The sequence below is a fragment of the Ischnura elegans genome, chromosome 4, assembly GCF_921293095.1.
Source record: "Ischnura elegans chromosome 4, ioIscEleg1.1, whole genome shotgun sequence".
In the NCBI taxonomy this organism is placed as follows: Eukaryota; Metazoa; Arthropoda; class Insecta; order Odonata; family Coenagrionidae; genus Ischnura; species Ischnura elegans.
The window spans coordinates 99,755,672-99,780,126 of record NC_060249.1 but is presented as its reverse complement, the minus strand read 5'-3'; the positions used below and the strand labels follow the sequence as shown (position 1 = coordinate 99,780,126).

Genomic DNA, 24,455 nt, shown 5'->3' with positions numbered 1-24,455 from the left:
CACGAAGTGGCTCAGGAATATATGACAATCCATTTTATACGGTGCAAACATTGATTAGCAGGAACCTATTAGCTATCATTATGATGAATCAGAAACGGGTATCACTAGTCTTTAATTGGATTGAATTATTATATCTGTCATCACATAGCTGGCATGAAATTTACTGGAAATGCTAACTGCCTATTTTTAGTCTAGGACCATTTAGTAGTTTGTATCCTGGTCATTAGCAACCATGGCCGATATTTTTAGCACCGGAATTTTCTTATAGTAATGGAGATAGATAGAGCTTTGTGATCGGCAAAGAGACGAAAAGTTTTCCTTTCCAGTTCTACGATATATTTCTATTGGCTCTATTCTTTATTCTGTCAAGTTATAGGTTTTTCTTGGCTGGAGCTGGTAGGTCTTCAAACTTCTGCCTTGGACGTGAAGTTCCGGAATCCATGAGAGTACTCACCAAATTCCAGCTAAATGACTTTAAGAGTTCCGAGAATTTCTGGTGATTTATTCTGGTCTGGAATAGGTAGGGGAACGGCGGCCATACTTTCTCCCGTATGTAACTGGCGGAATCAGAGTGAAAGGATCAGTGAGAACCTTGCAGTGAACTATTCTTAGATCCCGAAAGCGAAGTATAGCGGAAAAATAGTAAAATAATTGATATTTTACTGACATTTTGGTCAAATTTGTATATTTGACACACTCTTTAATTTTATAAGAGTTAGATCCAAATTGGAGCCCATAGCAAATACCCAAGTTCTAAGTGGCCCAGGAAAAGGAACCGGCCCTCACACCTAAATTGTTTGGAAGATTCACGCCCGTGGCTTAGTCCAGGTTGAGCTCTACCCTCACAAACCCAAACCAACCTTCGGGTGAAATAATTGAGTGAATGACTACTATAGATAGATTAGATATAAATTGCTGAAACTTGACCTTTTATAAAAGTTTCTAGTTTCATTAAAATTTATCCTTATTTTTTTGCGACTGGTGATATTTGAACCTCTTATATTTCTTTCTAAATTGTAGTTGATGAGTGAAAATCCAAATCAATGACTACTTTCCATTGGCAATTAATGTGGCGAATGGTTCAGAAATACGATTTTTATATTAGTGAAACCTCAATGCTGCTTATGAAATATGAGATTTTTCCGTAACATTTCAGTCAGTGAATTACGATATCTCATAGCCAGTACCTTTAAATACAATGTATAAGTTCTACTTGCATATTTTCGGGTTGAGAAACTAAGTCGGCTACATAGTGGTTTATCTCCACCGTGTTTTTAAACACTGAAAACAGGATTCGTTATTTATGAATGAGTCATATTTGCATTCTAAATCTTTTTTTGGTGAGCTGCAAATGATAACGTTACAATTAGAACGTAATGAATTTTAAAGAAAATGGTTCTCTCTCAGTAGAGGTTCGAATAATTTAAGGTTAACGCTTTCCAGTAAAGCCTTGCGTATCTCAATGATGCATGCGAACGCCTTTATGTCGAATATCCCCTTGAATTATATAGAGAATCGCTTCTTTCTTTAATCAATTCATCCAATGCTTAAAGCTAAGAAATACTAAATTGCATTCAGTTCATCTCAACAGACAGGCTAGGATTGTATTTCGCTGGCGGCTTTGAGGAATGTATTATTATATACATACTTTTTCACAGGTATTATCGGAACGATTTAGAGGGTCGTAGTGTCACTAATAGCTCGTTTAGTTAATTTCTCAAGCGTCCTTTTTAGAATAATGGGAGAGTCTCAATTGTTTTCTTTCTACCAGTGGTGGTAAAGTCTTATCGGATCATCAATTCAAGCATTTTTAAGTTGCTTTTATTCCGAGCGACGAATCGTCCTTTATCTAAAATCTAGCCCTGGAAATGATTGTCGTTTCATCTGAGGAAATGTGGATAAATTTTTTTTTAATCAAGAAAACCCGAAAAAACTTCTCAAGTTAATGTAAGATAAGAAATTTTAACTTCGTTGTCTTGAGCAAATTTCAATCGCAAATTTGGATGATATTTTGATCGAAGACTGTTACTTATCCGTTTTCTCACGTAAGGGGCTATACAGTGTATAGTATACACGCGTGGTCGATAGTACCCTAGTTCTCTGGGTAATGTGTGTTTCCATTTCTGAATATCTGATGTAATAACATTGAAACCTAGGTTGTAACAAATTTTATAATCGTGGAAAATTGCAAGTATTTATTTAAAAATTCGGCAAATTAATAATTTTTAGCTCGATGGAGGGAGAGTATGTTGGTCGATGCTGTACACTATAGGTTCAACTCCTAATGGTCCGGGTTCTTTACTGATGGCATTCTCCCTCCGATGGATCGATGGCTGAAGGTGCCACATAGCGACGAACACGAGAAGCCTGCCCTTTCCCATGTGCTGGAAGGTTGGCATTTTTTCGTTGGTGTGGGTGGGACCAGAGGCAAGAATCGAAGGCCCCCCAAACGACAATGGCCGGCCAATTGGATAGTCGCCATGGCTTTCTGCTCACACGCGAGTGACCCCCTCCATACCCTCCCCTAATATTCCATTCCCCTCTTCTTGATTCCCTCCCCAATTTCTGCACCCCTTCTCGTCTTCGCGAGCTTCCAGATCACGCGATCAGGTCTACAATCGAAGTCGACTTGCAATTTCTCGTGACCGCACGACCAACTACCTCGGCCCCTGCCTCCAAGTCTTCACTCCTATCCGATAAGGTTCTAATCGACAGATTCTATTTTTTTCCACCTTTCCGAGAGTGATATAAACTCCGGCTCAGGTTATTGATAGGGCACCGTATAAAATTTTAACCCATTATTGGCAAGTTTGGTAACCACTCCAGCGATGGGCCTCCCAACTTGCAGGAATACCGGTCAAAATGGTTACAGTGTATTATATGTGTTATTTAGCACTCTACAATAACAAATATAGCTCAGAAAATAGGTGAAACACTTAGAGTTTTGCTGTAATGTCATATCATGGATAATTCACCATGAAAAGCAACTGACATCCAAGAAGTTCAGAAAGAGGACAGACAACGGATATTTTTTAGGCCTCGTGGTTCATTAGGGATTGTTTGGGGGATAATCAGCGAGAAAGGAGGTAAAGCCGGTGCTGTAAGTACTGCACTCATGGTTTATAAAGCGTAAATAATCATTCAACGGGTAGAAATTTCCTAATAATAGTCACAAGTTGCTTCAAAAATTAGTCACAAGACTTAGCTATAATTTTTTTTTTACATTTCGCAGAGATTAAAATCTGCCTCCCAAATACGTCACGGGCAGGTTTTAACACATTTTAGCCCCCATTTCCGCTCGCCACGGCTTTGAGCAGTCATACAGGTTGAAATGACAGTGAAATTTCCAGTGATTGTACTAAAAAATAAGACCATGTAATGAAAATCTTCATCAAAATCTCATCAAAGCAGAAAGAAGCTTGATTAAATGTTTTAGCGAAAATAACACGTGTAGGCTTCCAAGAAAAAGGCCAATCGATGCCATTTTAAGGTAGCCGGGAGATAATTCTGAGATTGTGATCTTGCATGGTGTTTCCATAGCTTAACTTCTTCTTATCAGAAAATTGGCTTTCCACGGCGAATGTAATCTTTGCTTGGGAATTCAGTCAATGGTGAAAACGTTTTATGATAGAAATAAACTAAACTAAGTCAATTTTTACATCAATCAGTGACCCCATGCAATGCATTTCTTATCCTCACTAGCACTTTTGAGTACATGCGATGATTTATGATATTATGAGGGTAAATATTAGCTTAAGAGGATATAATATTAGATAGTACAATAAGTTATTAGCCCCTTACGAAATTATCCTCTAGATTTTGAGACAAGATCTTCCCATAGCTATTACAATATAATTTTTCATGAAATTATTAGAAATATATGAAAACATTACAATCAAAATTAAATTAAATGGGTTACCAAGTGATAATTACCACTCAATCAATTCTATGTCGTTACATTACTTAAGGCATGTTGATTATATTCGGAACTTTAATTTATTCTCCTATAATTAAGCTATCAATATATAAGCAAATCCATTCTTTTACCCTAATTCAATTTAATTTTAATGGCCGTCCTTATCAATACTAAGTTGCGATTGATATAACTTTGATTTATTTCCATAAACTTTGAATAATTTGTGCTGCTTGTTTTCCCTTTGTCTATGTATTTGAAAATTGCGATGCTATTTGCCATTAAGAAGAGACTCGTAGAAGCCATTGGTCGAGGTTTATCGGGCTTTTAGCTTTTTTATGATATCAGATTGATTCTTCAAAATGATGGTCTCAGATATCATATAATGTGAGCAGGCACGAGATTCAAGTTCAAGCCATTTCAGTGAACGATAGCGATTGCTCTTAAAAGGGGCGCGCAGCATATAAAAACCATAATTATTTCGTAAATGATTATTTATGCATGATGAGTATGATGGCGAAAAAAATATAAAGCAAAGTTTGAGTTTTTTATATTCTTTTTCATCAAAAATTTCACAATGTCATTTTCTTTCCATGCCCACATGCTTAATTACTCGTAAGAAGATGATTATGAAGAGTATTTAATTTAGTATCATATTAAAGCTAATCATGTGAAATAAAAATGAAGAATAATTATCATCGAAGCAACAGTGAAACATTATTTTTATAGGAATATCTTTTGAAATATAGGGAATTTTTCCTAAAAAAACAGATATTATCTGAATTGCTACATTGAATATAACTTACGTTATACACAATCTGCTGGGATTCTGCTACTTACAGAACTACTATCTAAGCAAACGGCAAAAATATATGAGTTACATAATTACTATTGGATTGACAAACAAATGCCATAACGTAGGGAAAATAAGAGACTGAAAGGTATTGCAGTTATATGAAACTTATTGAGAACCTACTTTAATTTTTAAAATTTTCTCAATTTCGCTTAAATTTATTTTTTGTTAAATTTTTTTCATTTCATCGTGGCTATTTTGCCTTTATGTAGTGGTTTGGTGCTGTATTATTTGTCATTTCTATTGCTCCATGTGTTCTTCACTTACTATGGAATTATGATCTCCACGATTCTGAAGAATTTTTACCTGTCAAAATACCCCACAAATAGTATATTTTGCTTTTTAGGAAACCTTTTAAGCCATTCACAATGCAAGTTTCATTCATTATTCATTATTGTCGGGCAACTCAAAGACTTGCTAGTTCAAGTATTGAAAGACTGATATACAATGGGATATTTGCATGAATTATCACTAAAGACGTTTGGCGTCACCGCGTGTTCCCTTGGCGTTTATTCTCCTGGAAGAAATTTGCTTAAAAATGAAATTAATTCGGCTGTCTCATTTGATACTTACGTCAATATATTTTTGCTTGGCTCCGTAGCTGTAGTGCTTCTTGCCGAGTTCCCGGAGCAAGACGTCCAACTTGTCCCGCTCGTACAGCCTCGCCACAGCTTTTTGCACGAAGGCCATGACCCTGGAAAAAGAATCAGTTATTTTTATCATTTCCTTTTTTTACGAAACCTTGCTTGTTCTAAATGAAAAAGTGATGACGAAGCATGCAATTTTTTTTTAGATTACTGCAAAAGAACTGTAAAATTCTCGCATTTATTCTTTTTGTATGTTTGCTTCAGGCCATCCCTCATAATCCACCATAAAAATATTTCTTTCAAGAAAAGCTTTAGTTTCCTAAAGCTTTTTCACCCAAAGTTTCCTTGGAAAATAGAAAGTACATTATCATTATAAATAGAAAGTAAGATTACGTTTGTTTGACGGTTTCTAAAAGTCCTCTTCCAACTTTCTCATAACTTTCATTATTTGGGCAGGTTTATAGCTAAATACATTTCTAAAATACTATGCAACCGTAAAAAGAATACCGCCTTCACACGAGTGCAGTAGTATTTTTTCCCATTCGAAAAAATTGATTTCTAATGAGTAGCAAAGCTCTTGGCTCTTCCGCCATCGTATATGACATAAAATATACAAGAATTTTAATAGCAGTCAAAATATTTGAATGATTGACTGTCTAAATATTTTTTATTTGATCATCAATAAACCAATATTTTTTCTTTCCGGCGTTTCTTATAATTACTTTTCAGAAGAGGTAATTTTTAATATAATTTTTTTCTCAATGCTTTAGTTATATATTCAATTTTAAATCGGTGATAAACTAAGCCTTTCCATGTATTATTTTTTTCAGTTGATACTTAATACGCACACATCAAATGGGTCATGCGCATACGCATATGACCTGCAAACCACTGTCGTGCAGGTTGTATGGCCTTCAACTCTAGCATATTACAGATTAATATTTATAGAGCAGCGTTAAAATATTACCTCATGAAAGATATTTGAGCAGTATATAAACATTTTAAACTGCTGTTACTCCTTATAGTTTTTATACATATTTTATCTTAAATGTTAGGCAGAAGTTTTCATTATTGTATGTGGAAGGCGCACAGCCATCAAAACTAAACAGCCTGCTATTTATCATGCAGACCATATATAAAAAGCAAACAAAATAGGCGGTAAGCATTGTTGTCTTAATTGCATCGGACGTGTATTGGTAGGTATCCTAATCATAAATGAAGATATTTTCAGAGCCATTTTCAAGCGGGCGTACTTTTTGAACATGTAAATCAATATCATTTTATGAGGCGGAAATTAAGTATCAAACTACTAGAAAATAAAATGAGTCGGTGTAATGTGTAAATGAAATTTTTTAATTATTGCCTACTTTTGAAAAAATTAAGGCTATGATTTTTCCTTTGGCAGTAGGGATAGTTTAATTACATTCGTGCAACTTAATTATCCTTAAGATGGCGAATAACTTAAAAGATGTATAACTTTGGAGCATTTCTCTTCTCGGGTGACACTCTCTCGTTCAATACATATCAAAGGTCTAGAAAATCAATTAATGATCTCATAGGACAATTTAACTTGAACTGCTAGTAAGCTCTACACGAAAGTTGAAAGTTATTTCTCATGTTATATATTTTGTTATCTTTTCATTTTTGACTATTGATTAGGATATAAAACTTTGATGCTTATCTAAACACCTTGTTAATAACATTTCTATCGTTAATTTCAAGTGTAAAAAAAGACATTTCTTAATTGTTAAAGGTTGACATTGGATAGAGGAACTTTTTCGGCCATGTATGCTGCATATAGTCAGAAATTATTAAAATTATGCCAAGAGAATTATAAATGCCGAAAAATACTATTCCAATACGTTGGAAAGAGAATTAGTAATTCAAAACATATCGATGCAAACCTATATCCTATATATTTAAGGCAATAATCAAGGAGCATGAGGGTTTTAAGTCACTGTTGAACAGTGGTTTGAAATCAGGAGGTCAATGGTGGTCCCTGAACAAATTTCAATTGAACTATTAGCTATAAATGTTTTTAAAGTTTGTGAATGAAATTTGATAGAGGAAATAGATAATTTAAATGAAATATAATTAAATTGATGACAATATGACGATAATTACATAGTTAAAAATATGATTCTCGTCATATTTTAGTAAGCAAAATGAGGAATACTCGGTTGTATAAGTAAGCCCTAAAATTTATCCTAATGTTTTCTGAGTATAAAATGTTTAAATGAATTTTGGCTGATAGACGGAAAGGATATTAGGATGGTCTGCTCTGATAAGTAGGTGCTGTTACGTAACTCAACTTCCTGTATTGATTTTTTAAAAATTGGGGTGAAAAATAACAAACCATTTTCCATAACTGTTTCCGTGACCACTTAACACGCCCTTTCGTCAATGCCCTATAAATTGTGGAGCGTCAATAACCTTGAAGCGTTATGAACTTACTTCGATGTTGTAAGAGCTGTCAACGGTAGGACAAATATAGCCTCGCATCAGATGCGTGATAAAATTTAACAAGGACTATTCATCGAGAAAATCAAATGTATTGCTTCTTCTATATTTAGTCCAATTAGGCTCATAGAATTTCATTATTTTTGGAAATATAATGGTACCATAATTCGCCAGTATTCAGTAAGGAATTGGCTGTGTAAGAAGAAAATTATTCAATGTAATTGAAGGAAAATTGTGAAGTAAAGATTACTTAAGATTAGATTATTAAAGAGGTAAAAACCATTATGACTTTAGTGGCCACAATAGAGGTGCTAAATAGGCTATTAATAATAATAACGATATTTGTTCGTCTAATAACTATCATCATACGTTTTCGGCAAAAAGCATTCAACTCCTCTGAGTCTCTTAGAGATTTTGATTCATTTGGGTATGGAGGAAAAATATTTAACTGTCTCCTAACGTGTGAGATAGAACGAAAAATCACGCGAACTGAACAAACACCTTTAAATAAAAGCTTGAGGAGGAGATTCAACAAGAATAGGACTAAGTAGTGGAGGAGAGAAGAGGATACCAGACGTTTTTCATTTCTTGTTTGAGGGAGCAGTGATAATATTGATGTCTCTAACTCTCTTGCCTACCAATTCGTCATAACGTAGTAGGGAATAAATTAATTGCATCAATATTTAAGCTACATTATCTCTTTATTTAATCCAGTTTTGACAATGAGAGGTGGTCAATATTAAGCAGAGCAATCAACTCTTTTTAAGACGTTCAAAATCAATTGCATCGATTAATCCATCAAAAAATCTACGCTCGCCCATAGTTCATCTATTGGAAGTACTACTAAGATGTTCTGCTGTAAAAAACTAAATTTCCTTAATCTCGTTTAATAAATTAAACTTTTCCATATATTTATATCACTCCTTTGCAGGGGAGGATCCAGGATTTTTTCTTGGGTGGGGCACAAGGGTCTGACAGGAAATCTTTTCATTCAAACAATGTACAACAATTACTGTGCGAAATATTCTCTTTGTTTTATCATGAATGTTACTAATATAAAGAAAATGCTTGGCTGCACCGTGATAACAAAGCAAAACGAACGTAATGAAACCGTATAAAAACATTATTATTTTCTAAGCGTCTGGGAGGGGTGGGTACGTCCCCCGTGCCCTCCCCCCACTAAATCCACCTATTCTCCTTGCATGTTATATATGTTTAAATTTTTTCAACTCCAAACTCCTTCGGCAGAATCCTTCAAGTAATTAGTCCGTAAATTTGTAGTCTCATTTGCGTGGAATATCTACAAAGCACTCCTATAAGACGTTTGGTTGAGGTATAGTGCCAAGTCACCAATGTATTCAAGAAAATGAAGGTATAATAGTAGGTAAAAATATTGATGAAGATTCTAATGTTAAAATGAAACGATGCATTGAAATCATTTTCCATAATAATATATTTCCGTGTCTTTTAAGTGATTTTTACAGTTTAACACTACACTCGATCGTGATTTTAGTAAATATTTTGAGAATCAATCATAGCATTATGACATAACCAGAGTTTGTACTACTTCGAATATTAGTTTGATGTAATACATAGTTTATGACTATTACGAGTAGGCTAGTTTTCTGGCTTTAATTTACGACACAAATTAAGCTGTATCATTAGGAATATCGTAAGATCCTTGCTACGCATGCATCGTATTTGTACCATGCCCCTCCTCTCGTAAAGGAGAAGTATTGAACTCAATGTTTAAGTGTAAATGCTAAGGAAAAGCAGCTGCCCTCAAATCGAGGGACGAATATTAAATTTCCTTTCCATCATAAAATTGTCCAATTGCGGTTTACTGTTGTATTCAATCTTCTGCTTCTCTCATCCCTCACAGTTGAGGTCGTGTAGACATGGCTGCCCTCTTCTCCGAATTCTTCCAAATGGCGGAGGATCTGGAGTTGTGAACCGCTAGCAGTGCGGAAAAAAGGGAACTTTATTCTTTCGGGGGAGCTTCTCATCCATCCCCTTTACATTTCTCGGTTCCCATCCTCCCTCCCTCGTTAAATTATTCAATCCTTCCCTTTCACTGATCCTTTTTCCGTTTTCGTCATCCAACTTATTGTTATTCATACTTTTCTATGCCATCTAAATAATTCACTCTCGCCTCCCCTTCTGCGCTCAGCACCCGGTACCATTTTCAAAAGCAAAGCCTTATCGACGGCCGTGGAAAACGAGTATCAATTCACTCGCCTGGCAATTTATACCTTTTATAAATTCCAAAGACTTCATATTCTTTGCCATTATATCAATGTTCCATTGTTGTTTGCTTTCCAAATCAGAGATATTTGAATATTGGGTTTAGCCCAACACGGCTGCATACCGTGATGAAAGAAATATTCGGTTGAATGCATGAATTTTATTTCAAAAATCATTAAAAACACAAGGTAAAGTTCAATTTCCACACTTTTTTTACAAATGGGTGTGTAAATGCTGACTAAAAGCTATGTATTCCTTGAATACAGGGTGTGATGATGATGGGTGTGCTTTATATCAATGAGTGAATGTAAAAACATCACTCTTTTTTACGCTATCTTCTCTACCTATGGACTGTTTCACTAATCTTACTTCATGTTGTTCCTTATCTCATTAAAATGATGATTTTTTTGTAAAACATTATCTCCATGATAACTTTTACACTTGTAAATAATATCGACGTGTAAATGCTTAAGCATGTATAAGGAAATATCTATCAAACTAAGAGAGCCAAAGTTTACCAAATTAATTGACATTGAATTTTGAAAATTGGCGCCAATTTTTCATGCTGGAGGCTGATTGGTCCAACTCCTTTTTTTCTCGTATAACCTTCTCTCACGAGTTGTGGAGAGGGTAGCCGTCTTCTCTTTCCATATTTTCAGGTGTCTCGAATACCTCTTGAAAGCGGCAAATGCACGTTAAGTGCAAAAATGCAACAGAGGAGGTATCATTTGCCTTTAATACGATTAATTATACAAAAATAATAATATTATACGCTAGTGCATCATACGGTCGTATATCATCATCAGTCTCGGCTAAGACGGGAACTCGGATCTCTCGAATTAACACCGTGATATTTTATTCCTCTTCGAATATTTAGCTCGCTTTATAGCTCAACGTGGTTTGTAGTATCAGGCATATTTTCGGCGCCAAAATCCAAGGACCAAAGGCTGAAATCGAAGCGCGAGGGACCGTAGACTAAAGTATATCATATACTGAAATGAATAGCAAACTTTACCGTGAACGGGAAGGAGAAAGAAGCACTCAAGGCGACGTCAAAGGAAAAAGGAGGAGACATTTTTATTGAAAAAATTAAGATATTTTTAGTATAGTAAATTAATTCACTTGAGTTCTGGGATGGGGAGGTAGCTTTTGGTCCTTTGTGAATCATTTAAAATTACTCAAGGAATAAACTACTAATACCGTTGTATGCTGGCCACAAAAGCATGAGAACAAGTCGCTTCTTTGCGCAAATATGGTAGCTACTCTCCACGAATTTGCGTCCCGTTGCTCATTCGGAATAATTCATTTGCAGCTTTCACCACAAATGGCTTTCGCGGAAGGGATCAGGAAATTTTGGAAGACATGTTTTGTGGGTAATACCTGATCATGAGCCCTCGAGACAGAGCTCCAAACTCTCTCAGAGCAGAAAATTTCAAATATTCTGACCTGCGCATACACCAATCTCCCTTTATCATAGCACTGTCCTATCGTATAGCTCTCTCACCTATAGCGTCATGATTTTATGCCCCAAATAGGTAAAAGCGAAGAATTTTAAATACTTCAAAATTAAAATTTGCAATAATTAGGTTCCCAAAAATGACATGAAACAGGTAATCTCTGGCACCTTTCGTATGGTGATATGGTGATGGTGATATCATCAGTTAACTGGCACCTTGATGATGATATCATCAGTTAACTTCATTGAAAACACTTGAAATGTTAAATAGTTTATCACTGAAATCAGTATTTTCCAAGAATGACACTATCTCAACAGAAAATATCGTCCTAAATTATTATGATTCCTCATATTCCATTACAATTTTTATCTTATATAAAACCTTGAAAAATGCCAAAAAATACTTTTGAAATTTTTCCATGTCATTAAATTTACGAACCAAAGAGGAGTTTATCAATCAATTGATATGCAGCAAGCATGCAAGTATCCATATCCTATAATCAGGCTAACGTTTATGACCCATCAGAAAGTATTTACCTTGCAAGCTAAGCGGATTTGGAATGCTAACATTTTCTAATAACCACGATTATGCTAAGCTTTGCAACACATGCATTCTTTTTTCAACATGAAGCCCTCCTCTTCCCATTTTCTTAACATAATAAAGTAAGTATTAATTTCTCACTTGAGTCAAGAGCTATTTAACTTCTGTATTTTTTCGGATAAAAACAATAAAAGCCGCTAAATGATCGTAAAAATTCTATCTACCGTTTATGACGGCTCACTAAATTTGAGGAGACGGATGACAACATTTTTTGTGTCCATTGCTATGACTCATTATTTACGTATAATTAGTTAGCTTTAGAGATAACTTTTTTCTTTTCATTTGTGCTGTTTCATATTGGTATAATTTTAATTAATTATATATTTTGGTTATTTTCCATGTGCTGACGTGGTCCATTTAAAATTCTGAGCGCTATATTAAAATTAAGAGCTTATTTCCGTTGAAATTTAGACTGAGCGAAGATATTTAGAGAGAGGTAGGATTTTTATTTCGAATTTATCATGTTTTATGAAACATAATAAATGTAGCTGTTCACCACATTGCCTAATAATTGAGATTCAATTGAAAATCTCTTTGTTTTCCCGGCTGAATAATCTACTGACCACCTAATTATTAATTTGTGTTCTACTTTAATGAATATTTTATTGTCATATTAATACTAGCAAAATATTGTGGTAATTATCTATTTCATAATTATTGGAATTCTTATATTCAGCTCTGAGAATATTTTCATTCAGGTCTATAAAAAATTGATGGAATCATATTGCCGGAGATCAAATGCACTTCTCTCATTATTGCCGATTTTGTGTTTAGTGAAACTTTATCAATTACTGATGCTGGGAAAACAAATCTGATCTCTCTCTGATGTCAATGCCTGCAAGCGCCTAGTGGAGTACTTTCGCATGAGTACATAGAGTTTTACATCATCCAATCCAAGAAATATAATACCTTATCCACCCGTCTTCTTCATTTGATGAGATGCTTGCGCATTGCTCAGATCGATATTTTATTCAGAAATCCCAGATGAAATAAGCCATCCGGAATTGATAATTTACCTAGGCGTTTTTTTTTTAATTTATCAATTTATTTTTACAGATATATATTTTTATATTTCAAGCAGCCATAGCTACTTAATCTTCCTCTGTTATTTTAATTTATTTCGATTACGATCGATTTGATAAAGGTTTTATAGTAAACCATTTAGCATGAATGTAATCGTATAGTAAGATTAGTTTTTACTGAGTAACTTTTATTCACTCCTCCTAGCATAGATTCATCATCATCGATTTTCTCTGATACTCCTTTCTAACTCATTCCTATGAAATTATTGAACAATTCCCTACAATCTTATTTTAATGAAATAATAGAAACACTTAGAATTTTCGCTAGAGAAGTAGGATACTTCCTTTTGTTGTAATGTCAGCAAATTGGTTCAGGAAGTATTGAGTTCACAAGGGTTACTACTTATTCGCATTTACTGGTTTAAAATTTCCAGTACCATTCGTATTTCTTATTTAGCTTGATTATAGAGCACATAGATTTCCATGGTCCACAGGTACGATATGAAGAAGAATATTTGTAAAACAAATACAGTGTTTTATTCTACTCGCCTTAGTAGTTGTATTTTATTGCAAGAGGTGTTGTTGTACCTATTTTTGCTATTATAGACCCCAATTCGAGAATTAGATTTTACGGTGCAAGAAGATTACTGCAGGGCTGATTCCGAGAATATTTTTCGGAAATAAATGGCCAAATTTGTATAGCAAATGAATATATAACTTATGGTTGGCGGGGAATGCCGAAAAAAGTAAACCACAAAAAATGATATTTTTTCAAAATGGCTTACATTACATTTATTTGTGGTATTTTGAGCACTCATGTAACATCATATCGATCTCCTAGGTCTTATATCGTAAATTGCGATTCGATTGAAATTGTCCCCTTCTCATAATTCTTCGTCAATTGATAGTTAAAGCTTAATAACTGAGCCTACTTAGAAAGCAAATAATAGAAATGAGTTCCAACAAATTAGAGTTATCCAATAATAAACACCCAAATTGATCATCTCCTCCGTGTCAAAATGACATTTAAAAAAGCAGAACTTAAATTTTTTCATTATTACTTTCACAGCATTTAGATGGTATAAAATTTAATGAAAGCAAAAGTGGAAAAATTACCATGGGAAACTATATAACGTGCAGATCGCGGCTTAAGCTGAAAAACGTCGAGCGCATTGTTCAGGGAGGGCGATCAATTTCCAACCTTGAAAATCAGCGTTGACCTTCGCTCAAAACGAAGTCCATTAATCTTTTCGCTTTCGAACTTCCCCAACCAGATAATAATTACATGACTGCAAACACAAGGGAAAATTCTTATCATAACTATTCCGCGCGAGGGAGGAAAAGAAATACAGGCTGCTAATCTGTTCCAAAACTTTAGCTGTGACACACAAAATGGATCACCGGCAAAAATTAGTAAGAAACTCGATCAATTAATTGGCTTTTCCGTCCCTGAAGTTAAGAACTTCGTTTAACCACTTTTCCTTTCCATTTTCCTATTTCTTTGGCAAAATAATCTTTGAAATGGCTCTACGGGCACATTTTATCTGTCCTTTAACAGCGATAAAAAATGTCCTTCCCCACTTCATGCTAAGTAATGCGAACTTTTCGCAAAATTGAGGTGCTTACTTATTTTATGAAGTCCTTAAAGGTCCCTGTGATTACAGTTTGACAACTTTCATTCGCAACCAATTATGAGTGGTCGTGATGGAAAATTAAATGGGTTAATATTAATGTTTTTGTGAAACAATGTTTTAAAATATGTAGCACGGCATATGTACGTTATTTGGCATTTTAATCAATATATCAACTATTATAATGTATCTACAAATAAAAAGCAATAATTTCAGCCTTTATTGAGATAAAGCGCAAAATTATTAAATTTTATTTATGAATAAATCATTGAAATATTGAAAAACGTTGGTAAATGATTTACAAATCATTTTTAATAACAAAATCATTAGTGAGTGTTACCGGGAGGTCCTCCCCTTACCACCCTCTGCTTCTGGGTAACGTCATTATTTACCTTTGTTTCAGTGGTCCTGGTCTGACAAAATGGTACTAATAGGTACTACAAAGAAAATAATCATTCCAAAAGTTAAAATATGTATATTCATATGGATATTTACATATATATTCTCTTTATTCTCAATCCCAATGTATATTCTCGTAATTAACTTACCACGTAGAAGATTATCATGAATTTAGACCTATATTCTTTTTGAGGTCACATTTTAAACTTTCATGCAAACTGAACTTGCCGAACTAAATATAACCTTCCCAACGTTTCACGATTTTCAACGATTTTACGGCTACTCTTGGAATAAAATAAAATGTTCCAGATAACTCTTAGCATTCAGGCTATTCGAAAATCACTTCCTCTCTTTTGCGTGCACTTTCTACACTCACGTGCTCTTGCACTTGACGTCTCCTGACTTTTCCTCGAGCGTTACCTCCTCTTGCCAAAATCTCTGCCGTCATAATTTTCTCTCTGCGTTTCTCTTTTTTCTCTCTCTTCTTTCGATTGCAAATTCTGGGCAGGTGTCCGAACCAGACAGCAAAAATGACGAGGAACTCGAAATATGAACAAAAATTGACCTAACAACACCTCAGTCTAAGGAAAAGAAAAAATATCTCTCTACATTTTTTTGGGCTGTCCTGATTTTTATCGACCATTTCCAATGCTGCCAAAAATGAGTTGTACGATAATCCAATGCCAATGAATACAGACAAACTAAATCACAGAAATCTAAGATTTAAGGGTGCAAGTGAATTTTCAGAGCAATGCGATGGCGCGAATCACAATTTACATATTAATCAAACTTACGCATCAAATGAATAAATCTAGATAGAAGAAGAATTCTAGACTGCACAGTGCGGGCTGCGGATGGCAAGAATCAGAATGTTCATACTGTGTTCAATGAGTCATATTCTTAGGTTCAATGTGTCTTACTCTGTCTGGCTGTTTGTCGTTCTTATTGACGAAACTTCTATTTCAACGTGAAAAATCGAAAGGAAAGACCCAAAATTAAAACAAAATTGGTCGTAATTGGTCTAAAATTTAACATCAAACCTTTAGATAGTTAAATATTGATCGAACCTTTGAAATTAATTCAAGTTAAACATTGAATGAACATATGAAACTTTGATGAAAATGTTTCATCTCATATTTGAAATCAACTGTAAATCTTTGACGCTATTTTGTAAGACGTTTTGGAAATTTGAAGCCTCGTGTAATAAACGAATGGTCTATTGCAATGGAAATTACCTTTCAGTTTATTTGCAAATGTATCGAATTTGAAGAAAATTGCTTAAAATAATCACACGAATCTTTCATTTTTCATATCCGCCATATTAATTTAAAAACAAATTATAAATGCTCGCCGCTGATTTTCCTCCGTGTATTAAAAATGTATTCAGCTGAAATGTCGTGAAGAGCATCCCAAGTTCCGAAAGATAAGCAATTTTTCTAAGGGAAAGAGCTTCTAGAAGGTCTTTCCTAGGAATCCCTATTTTATCTTCTAAATGATACGTGCACCGCAAAACAGTATGAATATTTGCTGCGTCGCGTCGTTCCGACCTAACCAAGCGGAAGCTCTCCACGTCATTTAAAGTGTCACTCGTCCGAATTCCGCTCAACGCTTTACCCTCGCATTCTGTATTCCCCTGGTATTCAACTGAAAAAATTAAAATACTGATATGAAGCATCAAAACTATAAGCTATCGATTTTCCTCATAAGTATTCATTCCCTTATTTTGTGAAGTCTTTCCTTATCACACAGTCAGAGTGTATTATATCATCTTTTCCATTCACCTATAACTACCGTCAAAGGACTTATGGTGGAAAGGTGGTAAAAGTAGAGCTTATTCTTTTAAATGAGATAATTATGTGAAAGTTATCCAGTTACTCCAAACTGATACACATCAAATTGATTTTCTTTCAAAGTTGCATCATTAGTGATGTGACCACATTATCTATGGCGTAGAAAATGAATAAAATTACCAAAATGTATGGTAATCATAAGTTAAGATAAAATCCAGGAGGCGGAAGCATACAGAGGCGTTGTTTATCTACCTGTTACATAAACTAAAACCATTTCAAATTTTAAACATTTGCAGCGATTAGCCCGAACGTAGTATGTAGCTGCTTTGTAAATAATTCAAATACTTAATTTAATGAAATTTTTTAATATATATTTTAAAATTATTTCGCTGACAAATAAAATTTTCGGTTTATTATTTAAATTAATACTATTTTTGTATAATTTATTATTGTCCAATTAAATTATCAGATCCCATCGTTAGTTGTGCACCAGTATATTATAAATAAATAATTTATTGTTAATGATTTTAAATTTTTTTGCTTCGTGTATTTGGGTCTTTGCAAAAAGTAAGAAAATAAAGTAAGCGCTATTACAAAAATTCCCAATTAGCGTTTTCAAGGAATGCCGACTTTTATTTATCCCTTTGGTGAATACAATTCTATATAGTTGAAAAGAGCAGGCAAGGCAGGCAGGCATTTGCTTATCCTATATGCCTTCTATGAATGGATATGCTGCATTTAATCGATATATCCTAAGTTTGAGCTATTGTATAAATCCTCTTTCAAAATATATAGTCTGCAGTATTAAATATCATATTAAGTTCTGATAAAATAATATAGAAACATTGTTACATGTTGGGTTCCATTATTGACAGTTTCCCTCTTTCATCATTTTCATCATTGAGGTGGGAAAAAAGTTATCTTACGAAAAAGGCTATTGCAGCTTCCAGCTGGGTGGTCTCTATCCATTAACTAACTCTCGCTAACCCTGAGGATGGAACCCGACTCGTGTTCCGAAAAATCGGCAGAATGGAGAGAGACCACCCGGCTGGAAGCACGAATAGCCTTTTTCTAGTATATTTGCCGGGCAAGCATCAGATCTTAGTTAACATGCCTTAAAATATTTGAATTACATTTTAATAAATACATTTCTTGAATAACAGTGCATTTAAATTGAATCTGCCATTAATTTTATCATAACCATATCAATCAAACATGCAATTATATCGGATAAAAATTTAGTTGTTGTTTAAATATGGATAATCTAGATTTACATCAAATCGTTTATCGTAGCTGAAGATGTTAATTCAAGTATATTACTCACTTGAGGGCATGTGCTTTCAGCGTCTTGTTGTTCCTCAACTCTTCTTTTGCCATCCCCTTGAAAGGTATGAAGACTTCCTGCACGTCCGGATGTGTCTCGAAGAGACTGAAAGTAAACAGAGTGGATGTAAAATATTGAGGACGATATTCTTCCCCAGGAAATATCAAAGTACAAGGTAAGGCTATAAATATTTTATAGTCATACTTTATTACACAACCTTATGCGGGCGAAACCCAGATTCACTTCTTTTTATGGAAAGCAAATATATCCGGTCGTTTCTCATTTTTATATATTTTTATAGACTTTCCTTAAAGATAATACACGATTTTATAACCACCATACATTACATATCTCGTAAAAATATAAATCCTTTAAAATTGTGCATAATTTCATCATCCCGTTTTTGGATTTGAGAATATCGCCGAGTATGTTAGCTAATAGAGAGTGGCTGGGATTTTTTCATTATTGTGGTGAAGTTTTAGCATTAAATTGGAGTTATTATTTGATGAAACCCGATTTATATAGTACTTACAAAGGGAAAACCACATTTATATGGATCCTATTTGTAAATCACATGATTCATTATGGCCATGTAATGACTAAAACTGATTCTTGCCAATTATGCTGCCGATAGGTCAAATGGGATAAAAATATCTATATGAAATACCGGGTTTGTAAAAAAGGGAGTCAAGAATCGCCCATGTGTAAATACAGCGAAAAATATCTTTCTATTTGTACCATGATCCACTGCCATTGTGTATTAATAAGTCCTTTATTTGAAGAGCTGAGTGATTGGCTTCCTATCATCAGTGGAATGTGTATTTTCTGCCAGCTTCTGGATTTGCTGAATGACACGAACCTTCATTTGTGCTCACCACTTGGCCCCCAAGATATTGAATATTCTCTCTAGTTATAAATGAGAGGTAAAATAGGTGATGGTGGAAGAAGCTCCTGAGTAGGGAAATTATTTACATTTTAAGATTTTATACCCGATACTAGGATACTAATAATGAAGCCTGCACCCTCCAAATATTCCCATATGAACACATTTCATGCTCCGTAATTTTTTCCCGCGAATAGAAATATATTTCTGGACCATGTATTCCTCCACACTGCTATAAAGCGTTATATTTATAAACTTTTACGAACAAATAAATTAATGAAATTAATGCTTGAACTTAAAATGTTTATTTTATTTTTCGGGTTGAATGTTAACAAAATAATTATTTTGGCGTATAATTTAAACATTAAATTAAAGCTTTATCAATCAGGTATTATAACCGTGGAAAATACTCTACTATTGCCATTCAATTTACCATCTAGAAAGCCTTGAATGGTTAGTTTTTCAGACATTTGGCTACTTGCCATAACTCCAACGCAGACATAAAATACATTCTGTGGCCGTTGCCCCGTAGAATGCCGAAAGGGGGCAGGAAGCTCTATTTCTCGTGTTCCGATGATGGGATGGGGAAATAAATGTGGGTATCTTTCATCGCACACAGAAGCTCGCCAAGGAGCTAAAATATTAGATGATGAGAAGATTAAGCTGATTAGGCGCGAGTTTCATATTGCTGAAGTTAGTTCAAAAGAATGCTAATGTCATCAAATTGGTCACTATAATTAAGATGGAATTTAAGATAAAAATTATTTCTTAACTCGCCATCAGAAATTTGTATCACAGATTCAAACTCAGGTAGCGTATACGTAAACCATGCAGTTACAGAGTAAGGTCGGCACATTTCAAAAATCATGACCAAAAGAGTCTGGTAAAATCCTCATTATTTTAACTTTATGGTGTTTCCAACAGAAATATCATTTTTATGATAAATTTATTTTAGATTGCCTTTTTTATGGATTGTAGTGGATACGACAACTTAAAAATATACCCTATGTTTCCTGGATGTCTTATAAAAAATTTAAGCGGATAATTTAAGCACAATTATCGATTTAATTTTTCAGTGTGTCGGATTACCGTGGTTCACTTCACAGGTAAAGGAAGAGTTATTCTTCGAACTGAAGGATATCGAAGAGAGCATTTAATGTCATCATTATAAATGCGAAAGGACTACTCAATTTTTAAATAGCATCAGACGGCTACAGAATAGGTTACCATTGATACGTAAATGGGCATTGCTATTACTCTTGTTGGTTGTCTGCATCTCGCTTCATGAGTATGCATGCGTTTATTGTAATCATATCGGAAAACCTGCAAAAAAGCTTTGGTAAGAAAAACGTCTATCATATAGAAAAGAGTAGCCATGAACTTGTATGGTCATGATTGAAGCCGTAATTTCCGATAAAGGTCAAATCTATGTAACAGTTTTGAAACATACCACTTTTTTGTACTTCTTCAATGCAACCGAAATCCATCACTTTGGCTTTTTTCCATGAGTAGATATATAACTATGGGTAATATACATTCCTTGAATAAAGAAGCAACAACTCATGTAGCCACAAAATACAAGCAAAAAACTGTTCAAACCGATTTTCTTCCACATGGACAGGTGACGTTTCGGAATTCGCGGATTTATGTAGATACTGATAAATTACTTGTTACCGGCATCAGGAATATGTCATAGGATACGCAAGCTCTCAAAAAAGATTATTATCAAAGAGTCCCGTTGTAACTGCATCGTTATAATCCCGTTGCAATTGTTCTCTGGGTGATAATCGGCCATCTAGTTTCATACAACCACTTGCATGATCATGCTGTTCTGTCTGTTCATTCTGTCTTTCACCAGCTAATCTCCCTGCCTCGTAACCTTGAAGCGTGCTCTAGTGAAACGGATTTCGCATGCATTTTCTCATAATGGGTTTTATTCTAAAAAATTCTACAAAAATATTTTGCCCCCAACTTTTTCTGCCTAAAGTATGTTTCACAGGGAAACGGCTTGCTCTTTGAATGTAAATTATTTGTAAACCTAGTTTCTACGATGCCTGTTAATAGAGCGAAAATATTATCAAGCTTTTCATTTGTGGACATTTGTCTACATCCGTGTTGAAGGGAAATGCATAAAAGTAGAACTCGTTGATCAAAGAACCGAGTGGGTTTATTTTATTGCCATTTCACATCATCTGCTACTTAAATCATGGAAATCTACCTAAATGACTATTACTAAGTTATAACTAAGTTGTTATAAGTTTTACTCGGAAATATATTAATGTATTTAACTGTGAAACTTTACTAGTCCAGCAGATAATTGGCTGATTCCATTAAAAATATTTTTTCACTATCTTGGTGAAGCTTACTCCATTATATGATGGTCGCAAGTATACGCATCACCATGAATGCTTGGCTCCTTTTAGTTTTATACACATGGCACATTCCTTCAAACAAACTGTCTCTAACCGATGGATAAATAGAGTGGACTTTTAAAAGTAGCAATTCTGTGCATTTTCTGTAAATACATACATAGGCATTCATACTGCTTAACCAATCCCAGTTCGGCATCCCCTTCCTGTAATAAGCCCCCATGTTTATTAAAATTTTCAGTCTTGCTGTATGTGTACCACTTCATTATAATTTAAAAAAACTAAAAATAATAATAAACACATATGTAAACCTATCTTCGCCATATTTTTTCACTGTGCTTATGCAATTGATAATGTCGTTATAATGATAACGAACCGGTCTTAATTTTTAAATAAATTGTGGAAGTCACGAAATGTCATCATTGTAAATACATGCGTAGTACCTTAATAATTCGTATCTTATGCCATTTCCTGACTGACTGAATAACGAATGGAACTTGTTTTAATGTCACCCATGCGTGCAAACAGCTTCAGATATAGTCATTTTTACAAATGGTGGCCCCGTGCAATTCGACCTTTAGACATGGAATTCGGGAAATGTTGCGATTGAAAGCAGATATTCTGTGTGCTTTGGCCGAGTCCAGAGTGTAGACCTAGTGTCTGGATTCCCAAAGAGCATTTCTCGGAAGGATTCTCTTGCTCTTGACAAGCCTGACAATGTGGAACGGGAATGGAACAGGAGAGAACTTCACTGCCGTTTCCACTCTCACGATTCCAGCGAAGTTCCAAATTCAGGCTTATTTCCACATTGTTGGTCGCGCTCTTTAGAAGGTTTAAAATGCTTCCATTTCCTTGACGGTGAGGTAAATTTATTTCGGGTGCAAATATATCTGATACCCCTTGCCCCAGGAACTCTTCAGCAAAAGCACCGTCATCCCGCCGCCACCCAGAACGTCAAAGAGAGAGTAAATAAATACTCTAATCCGAAATTTAGAAATAAATGGATCGATTTGCTCTCATTGCCTCGCTGCGGACATTTTGGTAAACCATTACAAATGCAACATTAAGAAAAATTAGAAGTAGCAACATTAGCAATGCTTCTACAGCTCGGAATAGAGCTTTTCCATATATATTTCTTCTGGGACTATACCTTAGACTGTCACTGATTATACTACACAAATACTTTAAACAATTCAATGTTTCTGTAGTAAAAATACTGAAAACAGCTGTTTCCAGATGATTTCGACCCGCTGAAACCGAATCTACCGGGAATAAACCGTATGCATATTTAATTGAAATTTTATAGCGGCACATTTATAGTTTAAGAAATTAATAATTCCAAACACCCCAAGATACTTTCGCAAAATCGCAATGCGATGATATTGGGATTCAAATATTTGAGGTATTTTCTGGAATGATGCGTGAATGAAAGCTTGGAAAAATTTTAACGTCACGGACATGATTTGTTTATTTAATGTGATATATTTTCACTGTTAAAATGATTACAATCCGGATTCTTAAATTTCTATGAGAAGTTTAAATGGTAATCCAATTTCAACTCAAAGCAAGCAATATATAACAAGCGCTAAATGAATATGGTCGAAATCAACCAATCAGTTTCATCAGATTAACCTCATGATCTCGGATTTTGGCATTCTAATCCTGTTCCCAGTCGCAGGAACCAATGATCGCTCTTTTTTATATTTACTCTTGGAATTAAGCAATCGATGAAATTCGTTGCTTAATTGAATCAAGATCCTCGTCAACCTTCCTCGATATATTTTACAAGTAAGAGCAAATTTGTTTCCGAGAGGGTATTATTAATGCCTATAGAGATTTTGTTATTACTTCTTTAATTAAGAGTGAAAAAAAAAAATTCCTAGGTGTGAAAAGATTAGTTGATACGAGAATTGAGTGGGGACATGCGTTAAACCAATCTTAGGATTGTTGACCAGTGATGACGATGTCATTAAGGTCGGAGTTTGGTATGGCACATAAGCTTATGAGTATAGGTACTCAAATATGAATTAGGAAAAAGGTAGCGAATCCCAATTTGTTGCATGAATGTGAACCTTTATTATACCTGCATCTTCCGCGCGTGGCATATTCTGTATTGAGAGTCTTTTCACCTCTCGATTTTTACTCCATTCCTATCCCAGGGCACGCCCAAGGGAGCACAAAAAGTTAGTCATCGATTCTGCAGAGGAGGAGGAGGAATTCCCAGCACGAGAATTTTTCGGCTATGCGAGAAATGCGACGGCATCATATCTTTTTTTTCTCCCCATCCTTTTGACCGCCGAGTGTCGTTAAGGGTTCGGCCTTCAGTCTTGAAACCCTCCACAGGGACACAGGGGTGAGGGGCGAAGAACCAAGGGCCCGAGATGAAAGGTCCGCGGCGAAGTATTTTCGGAGCGAGTTGATCCAGGAAAGGCTCACGCACAAAGGAGCTTTTTATTGGCGGAAGAAATTATGTTCCCTCCCTTACTCTGCGCCCCCACGAGGAGACTATTTGACTCGTTCTCCCCTGGGAGAATGCCCAGGGTGGGTTTTTCTCTCTTTGCAGCGGCAAAGGAAAGGCCAGACGTTTGTGGGACATATTTGAATGATGATGGGGTACGGCCGAAAGGGAGTGGTCTAAGGCATTTCATTTTTTTCATAACATCTCGGAACGAAATTGGTGCCGGGGAGAGAATGGAGAGAATCTTGAGTCACCATTTTAGTTTTTGCGACTGCTTTTTAGATTACTTTTTATTCACAAGGTCAACATAATTTCTACCTTTGATATATGACCACTATAAGTTGCCTAGTTTTTTTCCACTTTTTTTCAGAGCGAATTGTAAAGTGGGCAAGTATTTTCAAATTGTACCTAAATTTTAAATATAATTTTTTTACCAAATGCATGGCATTATTTCCATTATGGAGA

The 24,455-nt window shown here is 34.9% G+C and overlaps 1 protein-coding gene across 1 annotated transcript in view; it reads right to left on the bottom strand.

Annotated features, from left to right (window-relative positions):
• The window catches only part of LOC124157833 (non-symbiotic hemoglobin 1-like), a 196,440-nt gene that overhangs the window by 4,550 nt on the left and 167,435 nt on the right, over positions 1-24,455 (bottom strand). Inside the window, exons 2-3 of the mRNA XM_046532868.1 lie at positions 18,281-18,385; positions 5,340-5,460 (exon numbers count right to left, since the gene is read on the bottom strand). Of these exons, the coding sequence (XP_046388824.1) occupies positions 5,340-5,460; positions 18,281-18,385 (226 nt within the window). The remainder of the gene's footprint in view (positions 1-5,339; positions 5,461-18,280; positions 18,386-24,455) is intronic.